This window comes from Rhinopithecus roxellana, chromosome 11, assembly GCF_007565055.1.
Source record: "Rhinopithecus roxellana isolate Shanxi Qingling chromosome 11, ASM756505v1, whole genome shotgun sequence".
NCBI lineage: Eukaryota > Metazoa > Chordata > Mammalia > Primates > Cercopithecidae > Rhinopithecus > Rhinopithecus roxellana.
In genome coordinates, this window is record NC_044559.1 from 1,734,707 (window position 1) to 1,759,630 (window position 24,924).

At 43.9% G+C, this 24,924-nt stretch overlaps 1 protein-coding gene, 1 long non-coding RNA gene and 1 pseudogene across 3 annotated transcripts in view; 1 reads left to right on the forward strand and 2 right to left on the reverse strand.

Moving 5' to 3' along the window:
• Positions 1–1,740: 1,740 nt before the first annotated feature.
• Positions 1,741–13,132, reverse strand: LOC115900436. Its single transcript, XR_004060110.1, has 5 exons — positions 12,971–13,132; positions 10,675–10,802; positions 8,406–8,492; positions 4,317–4,418; positions 1,741–1,865 (listed from the first exon to the last, which is right to left on the reverse strand). It is a non-coding gene; the product is annotated as an uncharacterized LOC115900436 (long non-coding RNA).
• Positions 13,133–16,916: 3,784 nt separating this feature from the next.
• LOC104662627 lies at positions 16,917–17,271 on the reverse strand (annotated as a pseudogene).
• A 1,084-nt stretch (positions 17,272–18,355) lies between these two features.
• LOC104662618 (WASH complex subunit 2A) overlaps positions 18,356–24,924 on the forward strand; it is a 66,896-nt gene continuing 60,327 nt past the window's right edge. For both annotated transcript variants that reach the window (XM_030940437.1, XM_030940438.1), the window contains exons 1-3: positions 18,356–18,536; positions 18,649–18,771; positions 20,117–20,281. In XM_030940437.1, the coding sequence (XP_030796297.1) occupies positions 18,534–18,536; positions 18,649–18,771; positions 20,117–20,281 (291 nt within the window). In that variant the 5' untranslated portion in view covers positions 18,356–18,533. The remainder of the gene's footprint in view (positions 18,537–18,648; positions 18,772–20,116; positions 20,282–24,924) is intronic.

Consider the following 24,924-nt stretch of genomic DNA (forward strand, 5'->3'; position numbering starts at 1 on the left):
GGCTCACTGCAACCTCTGCCTCCTGGGTTCAAGTGATTCTGCTGCCTCAGCCTCCTGAGTAGTTGCGATTACAGGCATGCGCCACTACACCCGGCTAATTTTTTTGTACTCTTAATAAAGACGGGGTTTCTCCATGTTGGTCAGGCTGGTCTCGAAATCCCGACCTCAGGTGATCTGCCTGCCTCGGACTCTCAAAGTGCTGGGATTACAGGCGTGAGCCACCACACCCGGCCACATAAGCTTTTAATACATTTTTTTTTGCAATCTGCTTTGGAATTTTAAAATTGCTTTCAATAAGAACATGAACATATCTGTGAATTATATATCCAGTTCACCCCCTCCTAACTTGCCTGCAATAACACAGGATGATGTTTAATACTCAGGATTTTTAATATCATCATATATATATATATATATATATATTTTTTTTTTTTTTTTTTTTTTTTTTTGAGATGGAGTCTCGCTCTGTCACCCAGGCTGGAGTGCAATGGCGCCATCTCAGCTCACTGCAAGCTCTGCCTCCTGGGTTCACGCCATTCTCCTGCCTCAACCTCCCGAGTAGCTGGGACTACAGGTGCCTGCCACCACATATGGCTAACTACTTGTATTTTTTAGTAGAGACGGGGTTTCACCATGTTAGCCAAGGTGATCTCAATCTCCTGACCTTGTGATCCACCTGCCTCGGCCTCCCAAAGTACTGGGATTACAGGCGTGAGCCACTGCGCCCGGCCAATATCATATTTAAAGTCTTTTTCTGCACAGCCAAATCTGATTTCCTGCTACCAAATCTGATTGAGTTAGCAAATAAACTAACTGATATTCACTACTGACTTTGGTAATATCTATCCTGATCACAAACAGAAATATTGGTAAGACTCTTCAAAAAGGAATTTAACCTCAATAGGTAACGCCTACCATGTCTAGCTATAGTTCTAAATTAATGAAACACAGTAGTCATTTAACAAGATACTACTATATATGGCCATTGGGGTATATGGGACATGCTACCTCAAAATATGACACCTTGGCATTTGAGAAGCAGAAAGATCTTTCTGATCTTTCCCTGGCCCTTCTCCTCTGCAGCAGGCCATAGAAGAATCCTCTAACCCTCTCTGGAGTAGGTCATAAGACTTTCATTCCAGTCCTCCCTATTCCCAGAGGAAAGGAGCCTCCTTATTTGTAAAGATGCAGAGAATGATCTGACCACACAGGCCTTGCTGAGCTCTCCCAGCTTATTCCCATCAGGTCACACCCCTTTCATCTAACGGTGCTTCTCCAAAACTGTCCGCTTCTTCATCAGACAGCATACAATCGACACAGGATTTCCTGTTTCTCTGAGTCTTCCTTTCTGAAGGCTCCTGTGTCAGGTAAAACTTATCTTCAATAAACTTGCACACTTTTCTCTGGTTAATCTGTCATTTGTTATAGGGGACTCGACCATGAACCTAGTGATGGGTGAGAAATCATTTCTCCCGTAGCCGGCCTAACTCATTAGAAGGAGCATGTACTATCGTGCGGGAGTCATATTTATTCCGAACCATTCTGAAGAGATTCATCTTTAAATTATTTATTACATTAAATGTCTTCCTTCAGAAAAGACAATCTTGTGAACATCGCCTTTGGTGACTGAATGTCACTAGATATAAAACAGGTAGAAAAAGAAAATACTTGGGATGGCTTTGACTCTTAAATCTCATCAAATACTCCCCTCTTCTTTAGGAGAAACCTCAGCTCACTTCCTCACTGCTGAACAACAGGGCAGATGCTTTCTTTTTGGAGAGCTCAGAGGGTTTTGCTTTCTCTTCTCTCTGAGCTTGTAGAGACAATGTCTGCTTCTTAGCAGCTGTACCCCCAAAAAGATTATCCTAGAAAAGCAAATGGCAGAAAGGTAAGACAACTTTATAAACAGAAAACATAAGATGTCTTCCTACATCAAACTGTTAGGAAGTAAGTCTCCAGTCAGGTATACAAATAACACCTCTGGCGGGGAAAACCTACAAAATGCTAGTAAATCCCAAACTACAGCCTTTTCCCACTGCACCCATAGAAGGGAAAGAGATGACCATAGAACTCGAAGGCAGAACAGCTGGGAAGAAGCAAGAGGACAACATGCAAATGAGATCACGAAGTATAAGGAGAAACTGAGCCCCATCCAGTCGCCCTGTGGGCAAGTGCCTCTCTGCTCATTTCAGGGGGTTACAGCCTGCAATGGGCATGGGAGCCCCTGCAGCAGCCAGAAACTCACACTGTCCTCTCCACAAATGAGAAACCAGAACAATACCTCAAAGGAGAGAACTAGGGGTCTGTCTCCACTCCTTTATAGGTAAGAAAGACATACTCCTGGGATGGAGGGAAGGCATGACTTGTATTCCTCATTAGTTTCAAAGAGCTTATACAAAGTGAAGAAATAGTTTACTAAATAAAATTGCTGGTGTACTAGGTTTAATGGCATTTGTAAATTCTTCTGTGGTCAAGCATTCCCCAAAAGTTGTATTTATTAAGGTGCTTTTATTCAGGTAAGGGGAACAAAAGCATCAGAGGGCGTGAGTCTGAGGATGGACAAACTCTTAACAGCAGGTGAACAGCCCTGGAATGTGAAGATGGATGAAGGGAGTGTCTTCCTGGATGAAGTCTCCTTTAAGGAGAGTACGGTAATATAGGACAGGCCAGGAGAGTAATGAGCCGGTGTCCACTGGGGATACTAATGATAAAGCTCACATTCACTGTGCACTTACTGTGTGCCGGAACTCTGCAAGAGTGTCACACTAGTAGTTACAGCTGCCACAATGATCCTACTCACTGTTAAACCATGTGAGCTTAAGGAAGGGTAAGTTACTTGCTCCAGGTCCCTGGATTGCCAGTAGTGGAGCTGGGATATGAACCCAGGGGTCTGATGGCAAAGCCTATGAGTTCATCACTGCCCAGTACTGCATCAGAGTTAAGGTTTGGGGTGTCTTCTCTCTTATTTCTCTTCCCCAGTGTGCTCTCTCTATCCAGGATGGGAAAGAAAGGCCATGGTCAGGACATGGCTGCCTTCTCCTTTGTATCTCCACTTGATCCAAGACATTCTTGTAGGTCATTGGGTATAACATTGATCCACTCTCTAAAATACAGCTGACCCTGAATGATACAGGTTTGAGTTGCACACGCCCACTTCTACACAAATGTTTTATCAGTAATATGTTGAAAAATTTTTTGGACATTTGCAACAATTTGAAAAATCTTGCAAACAAACCAAGTAGCCTAGAAATACAAAAAAAATTAAGGAAATGCTAGATATGTCAGGAATACAAAAATATATAAATGGATACTATACTATTTTTATGTTAATCAACTGTTTATGTTATCCATGAGGCTTCTGGTTAACAGTAAGCTATTAGTAGGTAAGTTTTTGGGAAGTAAAAAGTTATGTATGGATTTTTCACTGCAATATGGAAGTCAAAACAACCTCCACACTGTATTTCTCAAAGGTGGATTTTTAAAAATAAGACCTATGAGGCCAGGCATGGTGGCTCATACCTGTAATCCTCGCACTTAGGGAGGCCAACGCAGGTGGATCACCTGAGATCAGGAGTTTGAGACTAGCCTGGCCAACATGGTGAAACCCTGTCTCTACTAACAATACAAAAATTAGCCGGGTGTGGTGGTGCGTGCCTGTAGTCACAGCTACTCGGGAGGCTGAGGTAGGAGACTCACTTGAACCTGGTTGCAGTGAGCTGAGATCGCACCACTGCACCCCAGCCTGGGTGACAGAGAAAGACTCCATCTCAAAAACAACAAAATAAAAGAACTGCGTCAAGAATCTAATGTCGGAGGCCGGGCGCGGTGGCTCAAGCCTGTAATCCCAGCACTTTGGGAGGCCGAGACGGGCAGATCACGAGGTCAGGAGATCGAGACCATCCTGGCTAACACGGTGAAACCCCGTCTCTACTAAAAATACAAAAATCTAGCCAGGCGAGGTGGCGGCGCCTGTAGTCCCAGCTACTCGGGAGGCTGAGGCAGGAGAATGGCATAAACCCGGGAGGCGGAGCTTGCAGTGAGCTGAGATCTGGCCACTGCACTCCAGCCTGGGTGACAGAGCGAGACTCCGTCTCAAAAAAAAAAAAGAATCTAATGTCTTCTCCATTGCACAGCTAGGAAAATATAAGGAAGAAGTCACTGAAATAAAAACGGAAATATTTTTATTATATAAACTTCAGGCAGCCTGACTGCTTCCCTACCACCTTTTGCTGTGTATGAGCCTCTGGGTAGAAAGTTACATCAATAACCGTTTTCTCCTAATCTAAATTATCTAGTGTTGCAATAACAAAGTTTACCTCTTCGTCTTCATCATCGAACAGGGAAACCGACGTGGGGAGCTTGCGAGGGAGCTGAGACGCACCTTTTAACTTACTCGCACTTTGAGAAGAAAACAAATCCTGTTGGATTGAAATTAAAGTTGCTGTTAACAGGAATATCAGTTTAAAAATATCAGGTGAGTATGAAACACAAGTGACTCAGACATGACGGCTGCCATGTATCTAGGCTTCTTTCCTTAGAGGGAAGGTGGCCTTAAAGGGATGGGCCTCAGGGTCTGTGCCGGGTGTGTGCAATGGTGATAAGGAGGAGGAGAGCTGCAGGATCTGGTGGCCTTGCAGAGCAAAGAGGCTTCTGAATTCCCACCCCAGTGACAGGAGGCAGGAAGAAGTTTTCAAATCAATTTCCTACACCATGCTAAAAAAGTAAATAAATAAGAATGGCTTCCTATTACTGTCTAAAGAATCAGAGATTAGACAGGGTCAATAAAGAAACAGGGGCTAGATTCCCAAATTAATGGAGCTACAACTATTTTATTTAGTAACACCCTTCTCTCCTAAGATTATGATTTATTTCTTTTTCTTTTTTTTTTTTTTGAGATGGAGTCTCGCTCAGTCACCCAGGCTGGGGTGCAATGGCACGATATCGGCTCACTGCAAGCTCCGCCTCCCGGGTTCAAGCCATTCTCCTGCCTCAGCCTCCAGAGTAGCTGGGACTACAGGTGCCTGCCACCACGCCCACCTAATTTTTTTGTATTTTTAGTAGAGACCCGGTTTCACCATGTTAGCCAGGGTGGTCTCGATCTCCTGACCTCGTGATTCACCTGCCTCAGCCTCCCAAAGTGCTGGAATTATAGGCATGAGCCACCACACCCAACTGACTTACTCCTTTTAAATAAATAAAAATTAAATTTCTATTTTTAAATGTTTGGTAGTCTACTTAGCTTAACTACAGGTATATGATGTTGCAAACCAGGATAAGACCTGCTAGATTCTAAAGAAACTTTCAGCCTGGCGCTGTGGCTCATGCCTATAGTCCCAGCATTTTGGGAGGCTGGGGCAGGTGGATCACCTCAGGTCAGGAGTTCGAGATCAGCTTGTGCAACATGTCAAAACCCCATCTCTACTAAAAACACAAAATTAGCCAGGTGTGGTAGTGGGTGCCTGTAATCCCAGCTACTCAGGAGGCTGAGGCAGGAGAATTGCTTGAACCTGGAAGATGGAGGTTGCAGTGAGCCGAGATCGTACCACTGCACTCCAGACTGGGCAAAAAGATAAAATTTCATCTCAAAAAAAGTAAAAAATATAAAAATAAAGAAATTTTCAAAATGTTATAAAACATCAGCTTACCCTGCAAAGAAAGACCTGCAAATTGAGCTACATGAAGTAGAAACATAAAATGGGACATCTATTCCCTTGGGAAGAGACACTTCAATACACAAGAGCCGAACAATTAAATAGGCCAAGAACATATTTTCTAAGACTTCTTCAGACAGTTTTTTTTTTTTCTTTTTTAAATTACGGAGTCGATGTCTACTCCTCAAATATAGACCTAATGAGTTCACTAAGCGAGATCTCCTCCATACAGTGGTTTTCCCCTTCCCTGGAGTTCCATGGGTTTACTTAGATTGAAGAGCCCACAAGGGGAATTCCGGGCATCCCGTGCCCCTCCTGCATGTTACACAACGGCAAGAGAAAGGGTTCTGCTGATCTAAGAAAATGAAAGTAAACCAAAGCAAACAACAAAAACAAAGTCAACATCACAGTTTTGGACCCTTAACTAATACCTTTCTTGGTACTGCAAAAAACACACTTCCATTACCTCAAATATGTTCTCCCCGAATGACTTCACAGGGAAAGTGTCAGCCTCACACTTGAGATTTACAGAAAGGACTCAGGACACATTCCTTCGGGTCCAAAGCTTTAACTCTTAGACTGCCTTAGTTTTACTTCTCCTCGCCTCAGAATCCCAACAATAGCCAATAAAAACATTCACTCTATGATGACACACATGGGGCAAAGCCTTTGGGAGGGTTTTCACACAAGTCTGAGAGTTCATTTACACTCCCACCATCAAGAAGGGGAGCCTACGGCCCCTCCCCATGAACCTGGATGGGCCATTGTGACCATCTTGATCAACAAATGAAGCAAAAGGAACACCGTTGACTTCCAAGGCTGGAACACAGAAGGTGACACGGCCTCCATTTGGCTTTCTCTGAGAAATCTCTCCTACAGCCCTGAGCTAGCATGTATGAGGCCCGCTTTCCCTGACTACATGCTGGTAGCCGCAAAGAGCTAATGAGAGATGTCCCAGGGGCCCCAGTGCCCAGGTACCAGACATATGAGTGAGATGATCCTCAGTCCAGCCACCTTCAGACACAAGAGACCCTCAGTAACAATGGCCTAGCTAAGCCCAGTCAACCTCTGGAACTGTGAGACAAAAAAACTACTGGTGTTGTAAACCACTAAGTGTTGGAGTTAAGTTGTTTCACAGCAACAAATAACCAGAACACCTCGTAAGTCACTGCAATTGCTCACATTTGGTTTTCTTGTCTAGTCGACAATTACTGGATGGCTTACCACATGCCAAGCACTGGTATTAAGGACAGGCTGTTAAGGATACAAACAGGAAATAAAAAGTCCTGCCCTCATGGCACTTACTTTAGTGGAAAGCGCAGACAATAAACAAGTAAATATACATTGTCCCTTGGAACACGTGCTGTGGTAAACTGTGAAACAGGAAAGGGGACCAGGAGTATAGGGTGGCATGTGCTAGCAGGCCTCCAGTTGTGTGTATTTCGTCAGGGAGGCCTCACACAGAAAGAGGGAGGAAGCAAGCTGGATTCTGGGAATAGCATTCCTCAGAGTGGCAGGGGCAGGTGCAAAGACCCCGAGGTGCAGGTGTGGGTGACACACGGAATCCATGAGCATAAGATGGTGGAGGCCCCATCATGCTGTTTCTCAGGGCTCAGGGTTGTGACTTAACTGGACTCTGGTTAATTCCCATGTTTTGTACACTAGCCTTCAGTGAAATAATAGCCTCAAAGGTATTCTTTACATCAAGGGCAATCACTCTACTTCCAAAGGGTTCCACGTTCATCCTTGCTGTGAGTGCAAAGTCCAACCGTGCGAGCCTAACCTAGAGCCCACAGTTTCTTGAAATACATGTAAGTTTCTGCCATGTCCACATATTTTTCTGTAAAAGGGGCTTATCACTTCCCATTACATTCTCATACAGGTCTCTGATCTCCTAAAAGGCTAACTTAAAATTAGATCTAAGATGACCTAGGCCTGAGAGACTCAGGAAAAGCAGTGAAATTCTGAGAGGTGGTTCTAAGGTGCCTGGAGGGCCCGAAGCAACCTGTGAACCAGGGTCCCACAGCCTGTTAGCGGTCTCAGTCTCCACAAGACAGATGGCTATGCCAGAATCCTTCCGCTACAGCACTAAGCCATGGTCCAGTTAGTGAGAATGTGAATAAAGGAAGGAGCACGGTGACCTCTACTCTGGTGCAAGCTCCTCATCACATCATGAGCCCATTAACTGTCTAAAATCTGAGCATCCTAAAGAGAGAGTATTTTCATCCCAGGAAATGTAAATACAGTCCAACCCAAAAGTGAAAAGTATTGTAAACATATTGCTTTCCAAAGACCCTAAGCTCTCAAGAGATTATGTTTTATTCATTTATTTATTTTGAGAAGAAGTCTCGCTCTGTCGCCCAGGCTAGAGTGCAATGGTATGATGTTGGTTCATTGCAACTTCTGCCTCCCGGGTTCAAGTGAATCTCCTCTCTCAGCCTCCTGAGCAACTGGGATTACAGGCTCGCACCACCATATCCAGCAAATTTTTGTATTTTTAATAGAGACAGGGTTTCATCACGTTGGCCAGCCTGGTGTGAAATTCCTAACCTCAGGTGTCTTCCTGCCTTGGCCTCCCAAAGTACTGGGATTACAGGCATGAACCACAGTTCCTGGCCTCTAGAGATAATTTTTAAAGAACTGGAGTACTTAACAAAAAGTCTTATATCTCCACTGAGAAAAACCTGATTCAGAAATAGTTTCTATGTCATATTCATAGACCAACACCAACAACTAAGGAAAAGAATACCATACCTCAGAGTCCTCCTCATCTGAAAATAAGCCTTTTGGAGTCTTTGTTTCTGACGAGGACTTGAGATTTTTGCTGGAAGGTAAGGTAACCTTTGTTGGGGGGGGGGGGGGGGAGAAAAAGAAAAATTAAGCATTAACAAATAAGATACCCAGAAAAGAGGGTTTACTCAATCAACCATTTAGAGAGTGCACGGAGTCTCTGCTATGATAGGCACCAAGCCGAGAGGTCTGTTAAGAGAACAGTAAGACAAACAGAGGACACATCTGGTGTATCGGGGGGCAGGACACACTGCCTGGGTAATGGGTACATAGATGGGACATATGCAATGAGAGACAGCATGGAAAGGCAGGCTGCCTGACAGGCCTATCAGGTTCTGAATCCTGGGCCTTAGGTGGTGGGCAGGAGAAAGTCAGGGTTTCGCAGCCAGGACATGACATGATAAGACGAACTGTAGAAAGAGGAGGGATCAGCTGTGCGGGACAGCAGTGAAATATCAAACAGTCAGAAGGGCTTCAAGACTGCTGGGGACACAAGCACTGGCCAAACTCAGGTCAATCTGAGCATCAAAAGAATGATGGTCTGGCCAACATGGTCAAACCCAGTCTCTACAAAAAATACAAAAATTAGCTGGGCATGGTGTTGTGTGCATGCAGTCCCAGCTACTTGGTAGGCTGAGGCTGGAGAGAATCACTTGAACCCAGGAGGCTGAGGTTGCAGTGAGCTGTGATTGCACCACTACACTCTAGCCTGGACAACAGAGCAAGATCCTGTCTCAAAAAAGAAAAAAAAAAGGAAGAAGAAGAAGAATGATAGTAATGGATTATCACTTACATTGAAGAATGAATCCATGATCCCAAAGAAATACTAAAAGTCAGGGAAGGAGAGGAAGAAGAAACTCTTTATTCAGAAGAATGTCAACCCATAAGAAATATAGAATTAAAAAAGCGGTGGTTTATGCTCGCTAACAGGTTAACCAATTCAGGAAAAGATCATCAATGGATTTTTAAAACACTGAGTAAAAGGCTGGGAGACAACAGATATTCACACTGTGTTCACCTATCACTTTAGAGATCAACTTATCAATGGCAAAAGAGAACAGGATCCTTTCCAGTGAAGCAGTGTGGTGGGCACTCTAACAACCAAGTGACAAACGTGTCTGAATGAGGCAGACAGTGGACCTGATTTGTCTTGGGAGATGATCCAATGGGAAGTGCACAACCCTGTCTGCTTGTACTCTTGCCAAAACTGCTCTGACTCTGAATCTACTCAGAGGAAAATAACCAAGCAAATTCATGAGACACATTCTACAAGACAAGTGGCTGGACATTAAAAAAAAAAAAAAAAAAAAAGATGTGGGAGGTGTTGCTCTACATTCAGGAGACCAAAGAGACAGGACAACCAAATGCAATGCAGACACACTGCCTGAATCCTGGGTTTCTTAAAAAAAAATCAAAACACACAAAAAAACTATAAAGCAGGGGTCCCCAACTCTGGGCTGAAGACCAGTCCATGGCCTGTTAGGAGCCAGGCCGCACAGTAGGAGGTGAGGTGAGCAGCAAGCATTACTGCCTGAGCTCCTCCTCCTGTCAGATCAGCGGCAGCATCAGATTCTCACAGGAGGACAAACCCTATTGTGAACTGTGCCTGCGAGGGATCTAGGTTGCAAGTTGCACTCTCCTTACGTCCCTAATGCCAAAAAGGTTGGGGACCGCTGCTATAAATGGCATTTTGGGAACAAGAGAGGAAATTACAATATAAACTATAGGCGAGATAATTGTAAATCTGTATTCTATTTGTTGGGGTGATTTTACAAAGATATTTTGGGGCAAACAGGAGCAATTCTAATACAGACTAGATATTAGATTCTACTATAGAATTACTGTTAGTCTCACAGCTGTTGATCATGACACTGTTGTTATATGGAAGTCTTTTCAAGAGAGGCTTAATGAAATATTTAGGGGTAGAATGTCACAATGACTACACACAAACAGTTCCATGCAGCAAACAGTTCAAACAACTTGCATGCAAATAGTTCAGGAAAAAAATAGATACGTAACAAGGTTTACATCTGTAAAATATTTGCCAAAACCCTAAGAACTGATCAGTTTGGGTGGTAGTTATTTGGGTGTTCACTGCAATATTCTTTCCACTTTCTGTTTGAAGTTCTTCAATATGAACGTGTAAGGGAACAATACTTCCCTTTGGGTTCCGCGTGAATTATTAAAACGCCACAGATCAATGCTCCTGCGTTAACTCTTCCATCCTGCTCACCTTTTTTTCTGCTCTTGCTTTATTTTCATCTGTCTGACTCACAGTGGCTTCTGGCAATGCTTGGGCTTTTTCTTTGAACAGATCTCCTTCTTCGTCACCAAAGATATTGGCAGCGGATTGGACTTTGCCTTTAAAAATACCAAGGTGTAAAATTACAATAAGCCCAAAAATCCTACCACAAAAAATTCTACCACAAAATTCATAGATTAAGAAATTCTTCTCTCCCGAAGATTAACATAAAAGTTATGTTGTTTCTTGGTTACTTATAAAGAAATAGTAAGTGAAACTATACTCTTCCCTTGGAATTTTTCAAAGAGCATATTAGCAGCTCAGTTGAAAGACAGAACAAACAGTTTAACCATGAGGCTGATATGCTTGTCCAAGCAGCAGTCTCCTGTGGTTAGAGAAGCTTGGAATAACTTAAAAGGTGAAGAGAAATCTAGAGGAAGAAAGAAACTTAAGAGGACCACAAAGTCAATCACCTAAGTAATCTGAGAAATGAAGGCTCAGCTCCTGCTTTAAAAAAAATCAAACTGGGCTGGGTGCAGTGGCTCACGCCTGTAATCCCAGCACTTTGGGAGGCCGAGGCGGGCGGATCACCTGAGGTCAGGAGTTTGAGACCAGACTGACCAAGGTGGTGAAATCCCATCTCTACTAAAAATGCATAAGTTAGTTGGGCATGGTGGCGGACACCTGTAATCCCAGCTACTCAGGAGGCTAAGGTAGAAGAACTGGTTGAACCCAGGAGATGGAGGTTGCAGTGAACCGAGATCCGCCACAGCTCTCTACCCTGGGAGACAGAGCAAGACTCCATCTCAAAAAAAAAAAAAAAAAATCAAACTGTACAAAAGCAGATAAAAGCAAATAATGAAATCCCCTCATAATTACATCAGTCTACTCAAACAAGACGGACATTGGGAACAGTTCAGCACACATGCTTCCAATTCCCCCAAAGGATGTACTAATGAATTAATTTTAGTTATTTACAAATACGACTATAAATAAGAAGATACTCTGAACAATGTGTCTTACCATTTGCGTTTTCCACTTAATGTACCTATAAAACCTTCCCAAGTCAACAAGCGTAGACCCCATTCTTTTTAACAGTCACACAATATTCCACTGAATAGAAGGGCCATAGCTTACCCTGCTGATGAATATTTTCACCACCATAAGCACTGCTGTACCGAATGGGGCATGTGTTGCTGAAATGAGGTCACTGACTCATGAATGTCCGAAGAGAACAGCAGTTGTCAAAGAAAGCAGCATCAATTTACTAGTGATTCCAAATCAGTTCTCAAAGATATCCACTAAGTGAGAGTCCTGGGGAGCTACAAAAGCACTACTACCTTCACTCACTGTCAACTTCACTGAGACCTGGGTGCATTCTGCATCCGTTTGCACTTTTTCTAGATTAACTAGGCTATCGTTTTCCCTCACACTTCGGCTTCCATTCTTACTTTCTACATCTAACACTGGAAAAGATTGGTAAGTCCGGACAGCCTGCTTCTAAATGCATTCTGGTTCCATCTATTCCTATGCCATCCTTTTTTATTTTTTCAACTTGCTGAAATTCATGTGCACCGCAGGGATCTACCTTTCTTTTCTGGAAAAGCAGTCAATAAATCTAAGTCTTTCTATTCCAAGTGTGATCTACAGACCATGAAGCTTGCCGGAAAATGTAAATTCTCAGGCCCCACCCTGGACCTACTGAATCCGAATCTTCATTTTGACAAAAGCCTCTGGGAGATTCATCTGCACATTTAAAAACAAATGATTTACAGGAATGACTTCAGGAACACAGGACTTACATTTAAGAGGAAAAGAAAGGAGAACGCCAAAGTGGCCAAGGGGATGAAAACCCCATCATCTGAGGAAAGACCAAGGCCACCCGAGCGTTTTGGCAGAGAGAAGAGAAGCTGGGAACTAAACGGCCAGCACACAACACGCTGCTCATGTATTTGACTAAAGTCAGCTGGAAGAAAGTATGATTAAAACTTTATAATTCCCAAGGTCAGAACTAGAAATTAAGCAAAAATTATAGGGAAAAAGATTTCCGCTTTCTATAAGGAAAATAATCATAGTAATCAGCTTACAGAGCAGAAAAGATTGGTTCACAAAAGAGACCTCCCAGGCATCACACCTATGTAAGTACAGACACAACAGCTCAATGACAGGAATGCTGGAGAAGGGATTCTGGTACTATAAGAGATACAGAACTAGGGGAGCTTAAGTTCTTTTTAGGCAACATTCTCTTTCTGGCTGAAGTCCCAGAAACAGAGGCAGGAACAGGTACCTGTTTTGGAAGGTTTGCTGCGGGGTGCCGAGAAAAAGTCGTCATCATCATCATCATCATCATCAAAGAGGCCAGTGGGAGGGGGAACGTAGGGGCTTTTCCTTGGAGTGGGCTGCTCAGGCTTCTCAGGCTCCTTCAGTGATGGAATGGAGGCAGCACCAAACACATTCGTGTCTCCTGTGGGCGGAGGGACAAGACAGCCACAGCTGTGAGCCAGTGTGCGCCTGTTGGATTTACAGAAAATAATTATTACCCACCAAGAACTTTGCATTTCAGTTAATCCACAAAGTGCATTAACAGGGCCAGATAGCCTCCATCCATTACTGCTATAGAAGATCTCACCATGGAGAATCACCAGGTCATTCACACACAAAAAAGTCCAAGGCCACTGAGCTCTAGGAGAGTAAGAGCTAACATCAGTAAATGAGCTCTTTCTATAAGCTGCTCAAAGCCCTTTGAAGCTCCCAGGTGCTTTCTCGTCCCCAGCCAGGCTTTAGAAGATAATTTTGAAAATAAAAAAACAGTATTTGTGTAGTTTTTAGAAAGCAAACCTTAGGTTATGTTACCTAAAAATACAGAAACAGCTCCTGCTGGGATTTTCTTTCCAGGTTTGGATGACGAACACGCTAGAATGAGAAAGCGAGTGATAACCATTTCACAAGGGAAATAACTTTTCTTGCTATTTTCTTCCTGAAATATGTGCAATGTAACACACAGCTACTACCAGACCTTTTGAAACTAATTTTTCCTGAACAAGCCATTTTAAAATACTTTAGTATTTTCTTCTCTACCGATGTCAGGACATTTTTCTTGGGATTAACAAAATTTGAACTGTGACTCCAAAGGAAGAGCATGCTGACTGTGATCAAGTCACAGCAGTGGGTCAGCTGGGGGACACCAAGGGAGGTGGTGAGCACAGCTTTCCTTAATATCTTCCTCCTCTTTCTCAGAGTCAGCAAAAAGGTCACAGCCATCATCATCCTCTTTCTCATCACTCATTTGTGTGGTGTGCTAAGAGTATAAAATACCAAATTAGAACTACTAGTTATTAAGCTAAAGAAGAGATACTGTCACTTAGCCTTTAGGCTCCTCCTTCAAAAAGGTAACAGCTTTTAAAAATAATAATCATAATCATGATGCAGCAAGTTATGAAGCAAAAGATGTGCTGTAACAAATAATACACAAGATTTACTTCAAATCTAAATAAAAATGCATTCTTTAATAAGAATGTAACGAGAATATAAAAAGCAAAATATTAAGATATCAAGATTGTCTGTTACTAGAGAAATGTTTTGATTTATTTATTTACTTTTTTATTTTTGAGCAGTTTCATTCTTGTTGCCCAGGCTGCAGCGCAATGGGGTGATCTCACCTCACGGTAACCTCCACCTCCTGGGTTCTAGCAATTCTCCTGCCTCAGCCTCCCGAGTAGCTGGGATTACAGGCACCCACCATCATGCCTGGCTAATTTTTGTATTTGGTAGAGATTGGATTTCATGATGTTGGCCAGGCTGGTCTCAAACTCTTTACCTCAGGTGATCAACCTGCCTTGGCTTCCCAAAGTGCTGGGATTACAGGCATAAGCCACCGTGCCCGGCCTATTACTAGAGAAATATAAACAACATCAGCATAGTCTTACCTTAGTAAGAATACTGAGTAATAGTTAAAAGGTAAAAGCTGTAACAATTAGACAGCCATCCAAGGTAGATCAAGCAAAAAAGTGCCGAATAACAAATCCAGCATGATACCGTGCCCCCTCTATATACAAGCATTTCTATGGAAACATATGTTTATAAAAGCAAAGAAAAAGACATGGAAAGACATGCTCCCAGAGCATGATTCCAGTTACCTCTGAAGAGTATGCAGAGAAGGAAAGGACTGGAAGGCTCAAACTTAGCCATATCTGTTAAATTATAATTTTCCCAAAGGTACACAGTAGTATGTATAATTAAAAAAATTTGTTTTCAATGTTTGAATCAATGAACTGTGCCAGGCATGTTACTGAAAGCACTTTATTATCTGATTTAATCCTTACAACTTTGAGGTTAGCTGCAGCACACAAAACCAACCTGTTGCATAAGCTAGTGCTTTTAATTACTGTACTGTACTGTTTTGAAAAACCGTTTGTGGCTGGGCGTGGTGGCTCACGCCTGTAATCGGAGAACTTTGGGAGGCTGAGGCAGGTGGATCACCTGAGGTCCAGAGTTTAAGACAAGCCTGGCCAATATGGCAAAACCCCGTCTTCACTAAAGATACAAAAACTAGCTGGGCATGGTGGCATACGCCTGTAATCCTAGCTACTTGGGAGGCTGAGGCATGAGAATCACTTGAAGCCAGGAGGTAGAGGTTGCAGTGAGCCAAGATCATGCTACCGCACTCCAGCCTGGGTGTCAGAGTGAGACCCTGTCTCTGAATAAATAAATAAATAGGCTACTCTATTCAGGAGAAGTTCAGATTTTGAAGTCACAATGTTTCAGTGATAAAGTCCAGGGTGTGGGACGTAGATTAAGGGTGTTAAGTACATGGCCACTGAAGTTGCCCATGATGGTGTTAGATGAAATGCAAGTTTGGTAATTGACTCGCCTCAACTTTACCAACCAAGTTCCAAGTTCTAAAGAGTGTGTGTGTGTGTGTGTGTGTGTGTGAGTGTGTATTTTAATGAATGTGAGGGAAGTGGAAGAGGTTGATAGATGGTGACTTAAAAATGAAGTCCCCTAAAGACACTAAGACTTTTCTTGCAGATAGCAGTCTTACTCTTCGTCCAGGCCGGAGTGCGGTGGTGCAATCTCGGCTGACTGCAACCATGGTCTCAGGGCTCAAGCAATCATTCCACCTCCGTCTCCTGAGTAGCTGGAACTACAGACCTATGCCACCACATCCAGCTAATTTTTTTTTTTTTTTTTTGAGAGGTGGGGTTTCACCATGTTTCCCAGGCTGGTGTCGAAGCTGCCTTGGTCTCCCACAGTGCTGGGATTACAGGTGTGAGCCACCACGCCAGCCCAGCCTTAGTGTTAACAGTTATATGTTACTGTAACATATTGGTTCACAGTGTGAGTTCTTGGGTCTGTCTCTTTCCTGGTTACTTAATCATGAGTAAGTTACTCCTTTCTGTACCTCAGTTTCTTCAACTATAATCTGGAAATAATATTCCCTCCCTCATAGTCATTGTGTGAATTAAATGAAAAATGTATAAAGTGGTAAATACTGAACACTTGATAAATGTTAGCTATTACTAAAGGAGAGACCAATATTTAAATGATTACAATACAATGTAATATCTTAGGATAAATATATCAAAAATGACTTTTTTTCCTTCATTATTTTACAGCTTTATTACTGATTTCCCTCTAAAAAGAGACCCAAATAAATGTGGAGTTGACTCATTATCTATAGGGTAAGGAATTACAAAGTACCATAGTGGCATAACAAAAGCAAAAAAAAAAAAAAAAAAAAAAAGATAAGCAACTCTTTTACCTTTCAACTGCTGATGTTATGTACGATTTATCACAAGAAGCATAGCTGTGCATTCATGAGCTGATTGTATTAACCTCTAGAATTTTAGAAACAAGCACATCTAAGCATATGGATAGTCTCTTACCTTACAAAGTAAAAGCAAGCATTTTCTATTTTAAAATTTTTATTTCTGTGTAAAACGAAGAATTCCTAGAGGTCAAATAAGAAAAATATACCAAACTCAAACCACTATTAAGTCATGAAACAAAGAATACTCCGAGGTAGAAGTCAGGCAATATGATCCACAATTTCAGGTATTCCCAGCAACCATCGCATCTTGCAAGTAAGATCTATTTTTTTTAAGTCTCAAATTCCAAAAAATCAATAATCCATTCTGTAAAATCACGTGGAAAACTATGACCGACAGAAGACACCCAAACTTTTGTCATAGTAACAGAGTAAATGCTTTTACTAAAAGCTGCCAACATTTCTATCAGTAGCAACTGTAAGGAGGCCGCTGGTTGTAACCATAATGCCCATATTAGTGGGGATAGTAAGGTTCTTGACTGTGTTGCGGGTAATTGTTATCCCAGAATTGTCCTGGCTGCTGCTTGGATCGATTGTCACTTTGCCACTCTCATCTACCGTCCCTGCCTCTGAACTGTTATCTTGCAACCGATTGCCTGTTTATTTGGCTCTGCTATTCCATTACTCAACAATTGGAGGGGACTCAGGAGGGTGTTTCAGGTATTCCTGATACTCCTTGTCATCTTCTGTGAATCTACTAGCAAACATCTCTTCAAAATTTGGAACAGCTTCAGCAGTGTCAGTCATTCTGAAACTCCCAAAGATTTGAGGCAGCTGTATTGTTTAATGTTTAGGTTGTTTAAATCGGTCAAGGGCTGTGTCTGTCTAGCTTGGGCCGAACGCCGCCGGCGAGACACTGAGAGGCCGCAGGAGAGGTGGCCTCTTGCCCACCACACCGTGGAACTCCAGACCACTCCAGCTCTCCAATGTAGCGGAGTCCCTTCCGCTAGCCATCGAAAATAACTTAAGTCACTTAAGCTGCACTTGGGATAATCAGGTTGTTATTTAATGAGGTGATAACGGAGGTGACTACAAAAGAAAAGTCGGGTATTGGGTGTGAGCAAGCTGCATGGGGGCAGTAGTAGCATGTTCTAGGTTGAAGGCTCACCCTAGGCCAAGCACCGTGGCAGCTGTTTTACAATATTATCACTTTACTATCACATCCTTGCAAGATATGTAGCTTCGTTTTACTGAGGAAAGCTCAGAAAAGTTAAATAACTCGCCCTTGGGCACACATGACTGGAAAGAAAATGGGATTTTTATTTCAATAAGTAAGTTTGTCTGGCACAAGGGCGACTCAGCAGAGGGAACTTCAAGGAAGTGTGAGACAGAACAGCTGGAGCCCTGAGCTGGGAGAGTGGCGGACGAATTATAAAGAGCTTTATGCTTGTCATAATGAAAAGCTTGTCCTTGAACTTGAGGGCAAGGCTGAGAGGGCAAAGCAGGCCCTACACAGTAGCAGCCAAGCAGGTCATAAAGAGCAAGATGATGCCCAGGCAGATGAGGATTCTCTATCTACAGAGCGCCCGCCTGCCAGCTCCTTCACAGCAGCGGATTTTGCGGCAAGAGAAGAGGCAGCAGGCCAGGCCTTTTCCTTCGCCCACAGCGTCGGCGTCCAAGGCTCGCAGACTGGTTTGCTCCACTGGCTGCTTGAGGTCCCCTCTGTCCAGATCCGCCAGACTGGCGGCCCGTGCTGTGGCCGATCCCCCGCCGCTGCCTCCGGCCTTAGGCCGCAGCGCCATCCAGCCAACCCTCCTCTGCAGCTTTCCCTGGCGTCTTCCCCTCTCCTCCAGCTTCCTCCGCCCCAACCTAGCGTAGAACCCCAAACTCTAGTCCCAATCCACTTCCGCAGCTTCATCTCCTCAGCAGCGCAGGTCGGATCACGTGCGGGCTCTGTCACGTGACATCAGGTCACGTGAGGCCGGTCACGCCCGGGGCAGCTTGGCTGGGGCTGGGCTTCCGGGGCTCTGCGGTCCTCTGCGCGTGCGGGTGGCCTAGGAGCCCACCTAGCCGGGCGGCTGGGATGGTGAGGGCTACGGGCCGGGCTGCGGCCGGGCAGGAGAGGGGCCGGCCTGGGCTGGGGTCGCCGTTCCTGCTGCCCTCAGGCTTAGCCTGTCTTCTCGTTTTTTTCGCTGCAGATGAACCGGACGACCCCCGACCAGGAGCAGGCGCCCGCGTCGGAGCCCGTGTGGGAACGGCCGTGGTCGGTGGAGGAGATCCGTAGGAGCAGCCAGAGCTGGTCGCTGGCGGCCGACGCGGGCGTGAGAGGCGGGCCCCGGGGACGCGAGGGCGGCAGGGGTGACGCTTGGCCTGCGCGCGGTAGGACCGGGCGGCGACTGCCCCTGCACCTGGCCCGTCCCGTTGCCTGCCCTCTTAGGAACGCACGCCCCGCTTAGCCCCCGAGAATGCCACCCTGGCAGTCCCCGGCCACCAGGGATAGGGGCAGACCCTGACCGCTGCCCAGACGCGGCGTTCTCTTCACGGGGTTTCTGGCAATGCGCTCAGCTCCATTCAGAGGGGAGATCCGTTTCCCCCACGCTGAGGGATTGCTCCGGCACTAGGGAGGCGATTCCTGTTGGGACCTGGACTAACTGGGGTGGGAGGCAAGCCAGTATGTGGATATCCTTTAGTGGGATTCTTCAAATCGGGGGCCCAAAAAGCTCAGAACTCTTCCAGAGTCCCAGATGAATAGCATTTTTGAATAAGAGTGGTGGTTGATTGGCTCACCCTTGGTCTGTGACCTCTGTAGGTTGACAACCAAAGAGGACTTTTAAAAAGAGACAGGGTTTTGCCCTGTCACCCAGGCTGGAATGCAAGTGGCTCTGTCTTGTTTCACTGAATCCTCCGGGGCTCAAGTGATCCACCCACCTCAGCCTCCTGAGTAGCTGGGACTATAGGTGTCCACCGCACCTGGCTGATGTGTTTATTTAATTTTAGTAGAGATGGGGGTCTTGCTATGTTTCCCAGACTGGTCTCCAACTCCTGGACTCTAGCGATAACCCCGCCTCAGCCTCCCAAAGTGCTGGGATTGCAAGCGTGAGCCACCACACCTAGTGCCAGACAAGGATTTTAAATTTTTCCAGAAACAAGATCGGTGTCCCGTTAGCTCACTGCCACTCTTTTGATGAGCTTTCTTAGAGTTTTTCAATGTCACTTGGTCTTAGTACTTGTCAAAAGCAGCATTCCCGCCGGGCGCGGTGGCTCACACCTGTAATCCCTGCACTTTGGGAGGTCGAGGCGGGCGAATCACGAGGTCAGGAGTTCGAGACCAGCCTGGCCAACATGGTGAAACCCAGTCTCTACTAAAAATACACAAAATTAGCTGGGAGTAGTGGTGGGCGCCTGTAATTCCAGCTACTCGGGAGGCTGAGGCAGGAGAATTGCTTGAACGCGGGAGGTGCAGTGAGCGGAGATGGCGCCACTGCCCTTCAGCCCGGAGGACAGACCGAGACTCCGTCTCAAAAAGAAAAAAAAGAAAAGAAAAAAAAAGCATTTCTTTAGCATTCTAACACTCAAAGGTGAAAGGAAATGGGTTCTTTTTTGATGTGACATGCAAAATAGATACATATAACACTGATACTACTGTATGTTTATTTTTAAAAATAGCTACTACAGTTTCTACAGGAATTCTCACAGCAAACTATCTCTAGGACCCATGAAATCAAGAAACAAGTGGACGGACTAATACGGGAAACCAAAGCCACAGATTGTCGCCTGCATAATGTCTTCAATGACTTCCTTATGCTCTCTAATACCCAGTTCATTGAAAATGTGAGTTATTTAGTAATATCATAATTCCTTTTTTGGGAGTAGGAGATACTGTAATTTTAAATAACTTACTGTTAGGTTCCCTCCTAAATTTTGGTGGAAGTGTGGTTCTTGGTAATTACAGTTTTTTTCTCTGGGATTAATGCCTCTTTTTTATTTGTAAAGTTTTAAGTCCTTTTTTCCAAGCCTCTAAAAAAGTCTAATGATAAAATTTTCTTATACTTTAGTGCTTCCATCTTTTGTCAGTTTTGAGAGTAGTCAGCAATTGTGCTGAATTTTGTAGCACTCACACTACCTTTGTTGTGGCGTGATCTGTAAGGACAGCTGTATACCTGGTTAGACCCTCTGGACACCAGCATGTGGTTTCAGTTGTTGATTGGGTTCATTATGTTCTGATAAATTATATTCAGGGGATATATATGTTTACTTGCAATATTCTCAGCTAAAGTTTATGATGGTTGAACTTATGGAATCAGCTGTAAACAGATTACTAAGCTTAAATCTATATGTGATTTTTGTCTATTTACTGAGTTTCTTCTAGATGGTAGGAATACACAGGTAAATTAGATAGAGCCTCTCCCTTGGCAAATAGTGTAATTCCAGCATACAAAGGAAGTAAGTGTGGCTGGAGCAGAGTGGAGACTTAAGAGATGAAGCTGGAGAGGAAGCTTAGGTAACAGACCTGTGTTTCTCATAGGGTGTCCCAGCTTTCTGAATATCAGCGTTCATTTGTGGGAAAAGGATTATTAAAGTAAGCTATCTCCTGAGATTGTTAGATATAAAGTAATAAAATTTTCAGAATCACAAAATTATTTAAAAAGCCCAAGATTTAGAATAGTTAAGAGAATACCAGATATTGCCATGTCGTCAACTTGTGCAGCATGTTTGTGCATTTTTTAGTAGCTCGAGTTAAATGACACTTCCTGTCTTTTTTTGGAGAGCTATATGTAAAATAAAGATATTAATAAAGGTCTTAGAGATCTCTTTGCCAGTTACTTCCTTTAACAGCAAAGGAGTACTCATGAGTTTGAAAAATAACAAGTATTCGGCCAGGCGCGGTGGCTCAGCCTGTAATCCCAGCACTTTGGAAGGCCTAGGCGGGCAGATCACCTGAGATGGGGAGTTGGAGACGAGCCTGAACAACATGGAAAAACCCCATCTCTACTAAAAAAATACAAAAGTACCCAGGCATGGTGGCGCGTGCCTGTAATCCCAGCTACTCGAGAAGGCTGAGGTAGGAGAAGCACTTGAACCTGGGAGGCGGAGGTTGCGGTGAGCTGCGATCCCGCCATTGTACTCCAGCCTGGGCAGCAAACGAAACTCCATCTCAAAAAAAAAAAGTATTCAAGTGAAATCAGTAGTTTTCTGATTGTCTACACAGAATGTCCATGCTTGGTCCTGATCATTTATCTCACTGGAAGAGTCAGGGACTCAAGACTCAACTTCTCTGGTGTGCACAGCCCCGTAGTGTTTTCATCAAGATTAATTTGGTGTCCTTTTAAGCACTCCTGTTCTTTTCATTCTGTACTTTTCTTGCTGGATCAGGTAGTCAGCACTTCTCTACAGTCAGTGCTGCAGCACCAGTCGCAAAGGATATGGGAAGTTTTCTTTTTTTTTTTTTTTTTTGAGACGGAGTCTCACTCTGTCACCCAGGCTGGAATGCAGTGGCGCCATCTCGGCTCAATGCAAGCTCCGCCTCCCGGGTTCACGCTATTCTCCTGCCTCAGCCTTCCAAGTAGCTGGGACTACAGGCACCTGCCAGCACGCCGGGCCAATTTTTTGTATTTTTAGAAGAGATGGAGTTTCACCGAGTTAGCCAGGATGATCTCTATCTCCTGACCTCGTGATCTGCCTGCCTCGGCCTCCCAAAGTGCTGGGATTACAGGCCTGAACTACCGCGCCTGGCAAGGGAAGTTTTCTTTGTCCCCAGTGTGCCTGTACCAGATTGGTACTAGATTGGTACCAGATCCACACTTCAGTGGGGAGAAATGGGGAACATCATACAGTTTTTCTGAATCACAGTCTTAGGTCTTGTCTTTTCTCCAGCTCTTCTTTTGTGGGCAAGTTTTCATAGATTCTGAATTTTCCATGATGTAGTTTTTGTGGTTTTGTTTTATTGTGTTTTGGTAATTGTTCTTTATTTCTGTCCACTACTGGGGATTTCCTGTTTTCCATCCATCTCTCCATCCCTTTAGCCTTAGCTTTTTTTTTTTTTCTTCCAAGACAGAGTCTTGCTCTGTCACCCAGGCTGGAGTGCAGTGACACGATCTCGGCTCACTGCAACCTCTGCCTCCCGTGTTCAAGCAATTCTCCTGCCCACGCCTCCCAAGTAGTTGGGATTACAGGCTCCCACCACCAGCCTGGCCAATTTTTTTTTTTTGTATTTTTAGTAGAGACAGGGTTTCACCATGTTGGTGAGGCTGCTTTCGAACTCCTAACCTCAAGCAATCTGCCCACTGCAAGCTCTGCCTCCCTGGTTCAAGCGATTATCGTGCTTCAGCCTTCCAAAGTGCTAGGATTACAGGCGTGAGCCACTGCACTTGGCCCTTAGTGTTAAGTCTTGATGCCCCTTCGCCTTCCAGTCTGCTGCCAGAACTCTTCTCTGAATGTGCTGGTTGCCACTGCCAAATCTTAATTACTTCCCAGACCTTCTATAAGGCCACATGCTATATAGGTTTTTTCATTTGTGGCAGAGCATGATGATACTGAGAAAACAGTTAATGCTTAATAAAACTGTGAAAAAATCTACTTGCTGGTATATATTTGTAAGTGATCTGGCTTTTTTTTTTTTTTTTTGAGATGGAGTCTCACTCTGTCGCCCAGGCCAGAGTGCAGTGGTGCGATCTCGGCTTACTGCAAGCTCTGCCTCCTGGGTTCATGCCATTCTCCTGCCTCAGCCTCCTGAGTAGCTGGGACTACAGGTGCCTGCCACCACACCTGGCTAATTTGGCATTTTTAGTAGAGATGGGGTTTCACCGTGTTAGACAGGATGGTCTCGATCTCCAGACCTCGTGATCCTCCCGCCTTGGCCTCCCAAAGTGCTGGGATTATGGACGTGAGCCACCGTACCCGGCAATCTGGCTTTTTTAATGTTTTTTTTTTTTTAATCCTGACATCAGTACTTAGGTATTACAATTCCAGCTTTAATTATGGTGCCATTTGGTTTCATGGTAATTTATCAGAAATATTCAAAGTCAGATAACTTTCTGGGTTTTATTAATTAGCCTCAGAGGCAGCCACAAAGTTGCAAACTGTATTATAAAGTTTGTGAAACAATCTGGACTTTCTAGGGCGAGAACAGTCAGGACTTTCTAGGGCAAGAGAAATTAGTACCATTAGTAAAGGCTCAAGAGGGGACTTGGAGGGAAAAGAAATACTAATTAACATTGGCCAGTGTTCTAGTGTCTAATTAGAAGGCAACACAATTCTAAAGGCTTAATTAATCTGTTAATTTAGGAATTGCATCCTGAAATACCAAGTGCCATAGTTAATGACTTTTGTTTGTTAAATGAACTGGTGAGGGAGGATTTTTTCTTTTTAAAGTCAATTGTTTCAAAATCTTAGCTTTGTAAAATTAAAAAAAAAAAAAATTCCAGAATGAAACAAATTAACCCGTTTATGCCCAAGGTTAAAATTTTTTTTGTGAGAAGCCAGACCTTGGCAATGACCTTGAGCAGTAGGATATATGTAACTCCCACAAGCTTAGCGTTCCAATAATGGAACACTAGGCATAAATGAGTTAATTTTCCAGATCATTTTCCTGTTAATTTATGAAAACTGAATTTTGGTCATTTTTCCCTCCTTTTCTACTTTTCTATTGAAGAAACAGACATGAGTTGCTGAAACTGTCAAGTACTCAGCAATTAGAAAGAAGGAGGTAAAGCCCAAAAGCCTTATTGGCATATAATTTCCTGCACAGGCTTCTCCCTCACCACCTAGACCTGCTTTGTTTTACATAATGCCTCTTGCTTTTGACACTCCAGCCTTCTCATTCCTTGGAAATGCCATATGCCCTGCTGCTATGAGGCCTTTGCTTACATTGCTTCCTATGCCTCTACCCTTTGATTGATATCTGTCTGTCTTCTAGGTCTCTGCTCAATTATATTACTTCCTCCTGGACCCTCTGCACTAGGCAGACCCCCTGGATAAAAGCACTTGAAGCATCACGTTCTTTAGTAGACTTCTTATAATTGTAATTTTACAATTATTGATGGGATTTGATGAGTTGAACCCTCCTGCTAAATCAAGCCCCATATTTTTAACAACAAATATATTTGAAGGGTCCAGCACAAGCCTGCTACTTAGGGACCCAGTGAATACTTGAATGAATGAGAGTATGCATAAATGAAAGGCACCGGGGCTGTGTATAATCTGTTACTCTCCAGCCCTGGTTCCTTTTTCCCCACTTCCCCACCTTCCCCTTTTACCTTGTCTTCCCAGATGAGGATCAATAGTAAAGATATTTAACAGTCCTGGATATAGCTATCTGAGTGTAAATTGATCACAAAACACATGAAGCTGTGAGTTTAGCAGGTGAGGATGAAAGAAGTTAGCATTGGTTATCTGCTGGATATGAAGTCCTTGAGACTGCATAGTCCTGCTCACCCTGAAAAGACCCCATGGGCTTTAGGTCCCATGGGTTTAGG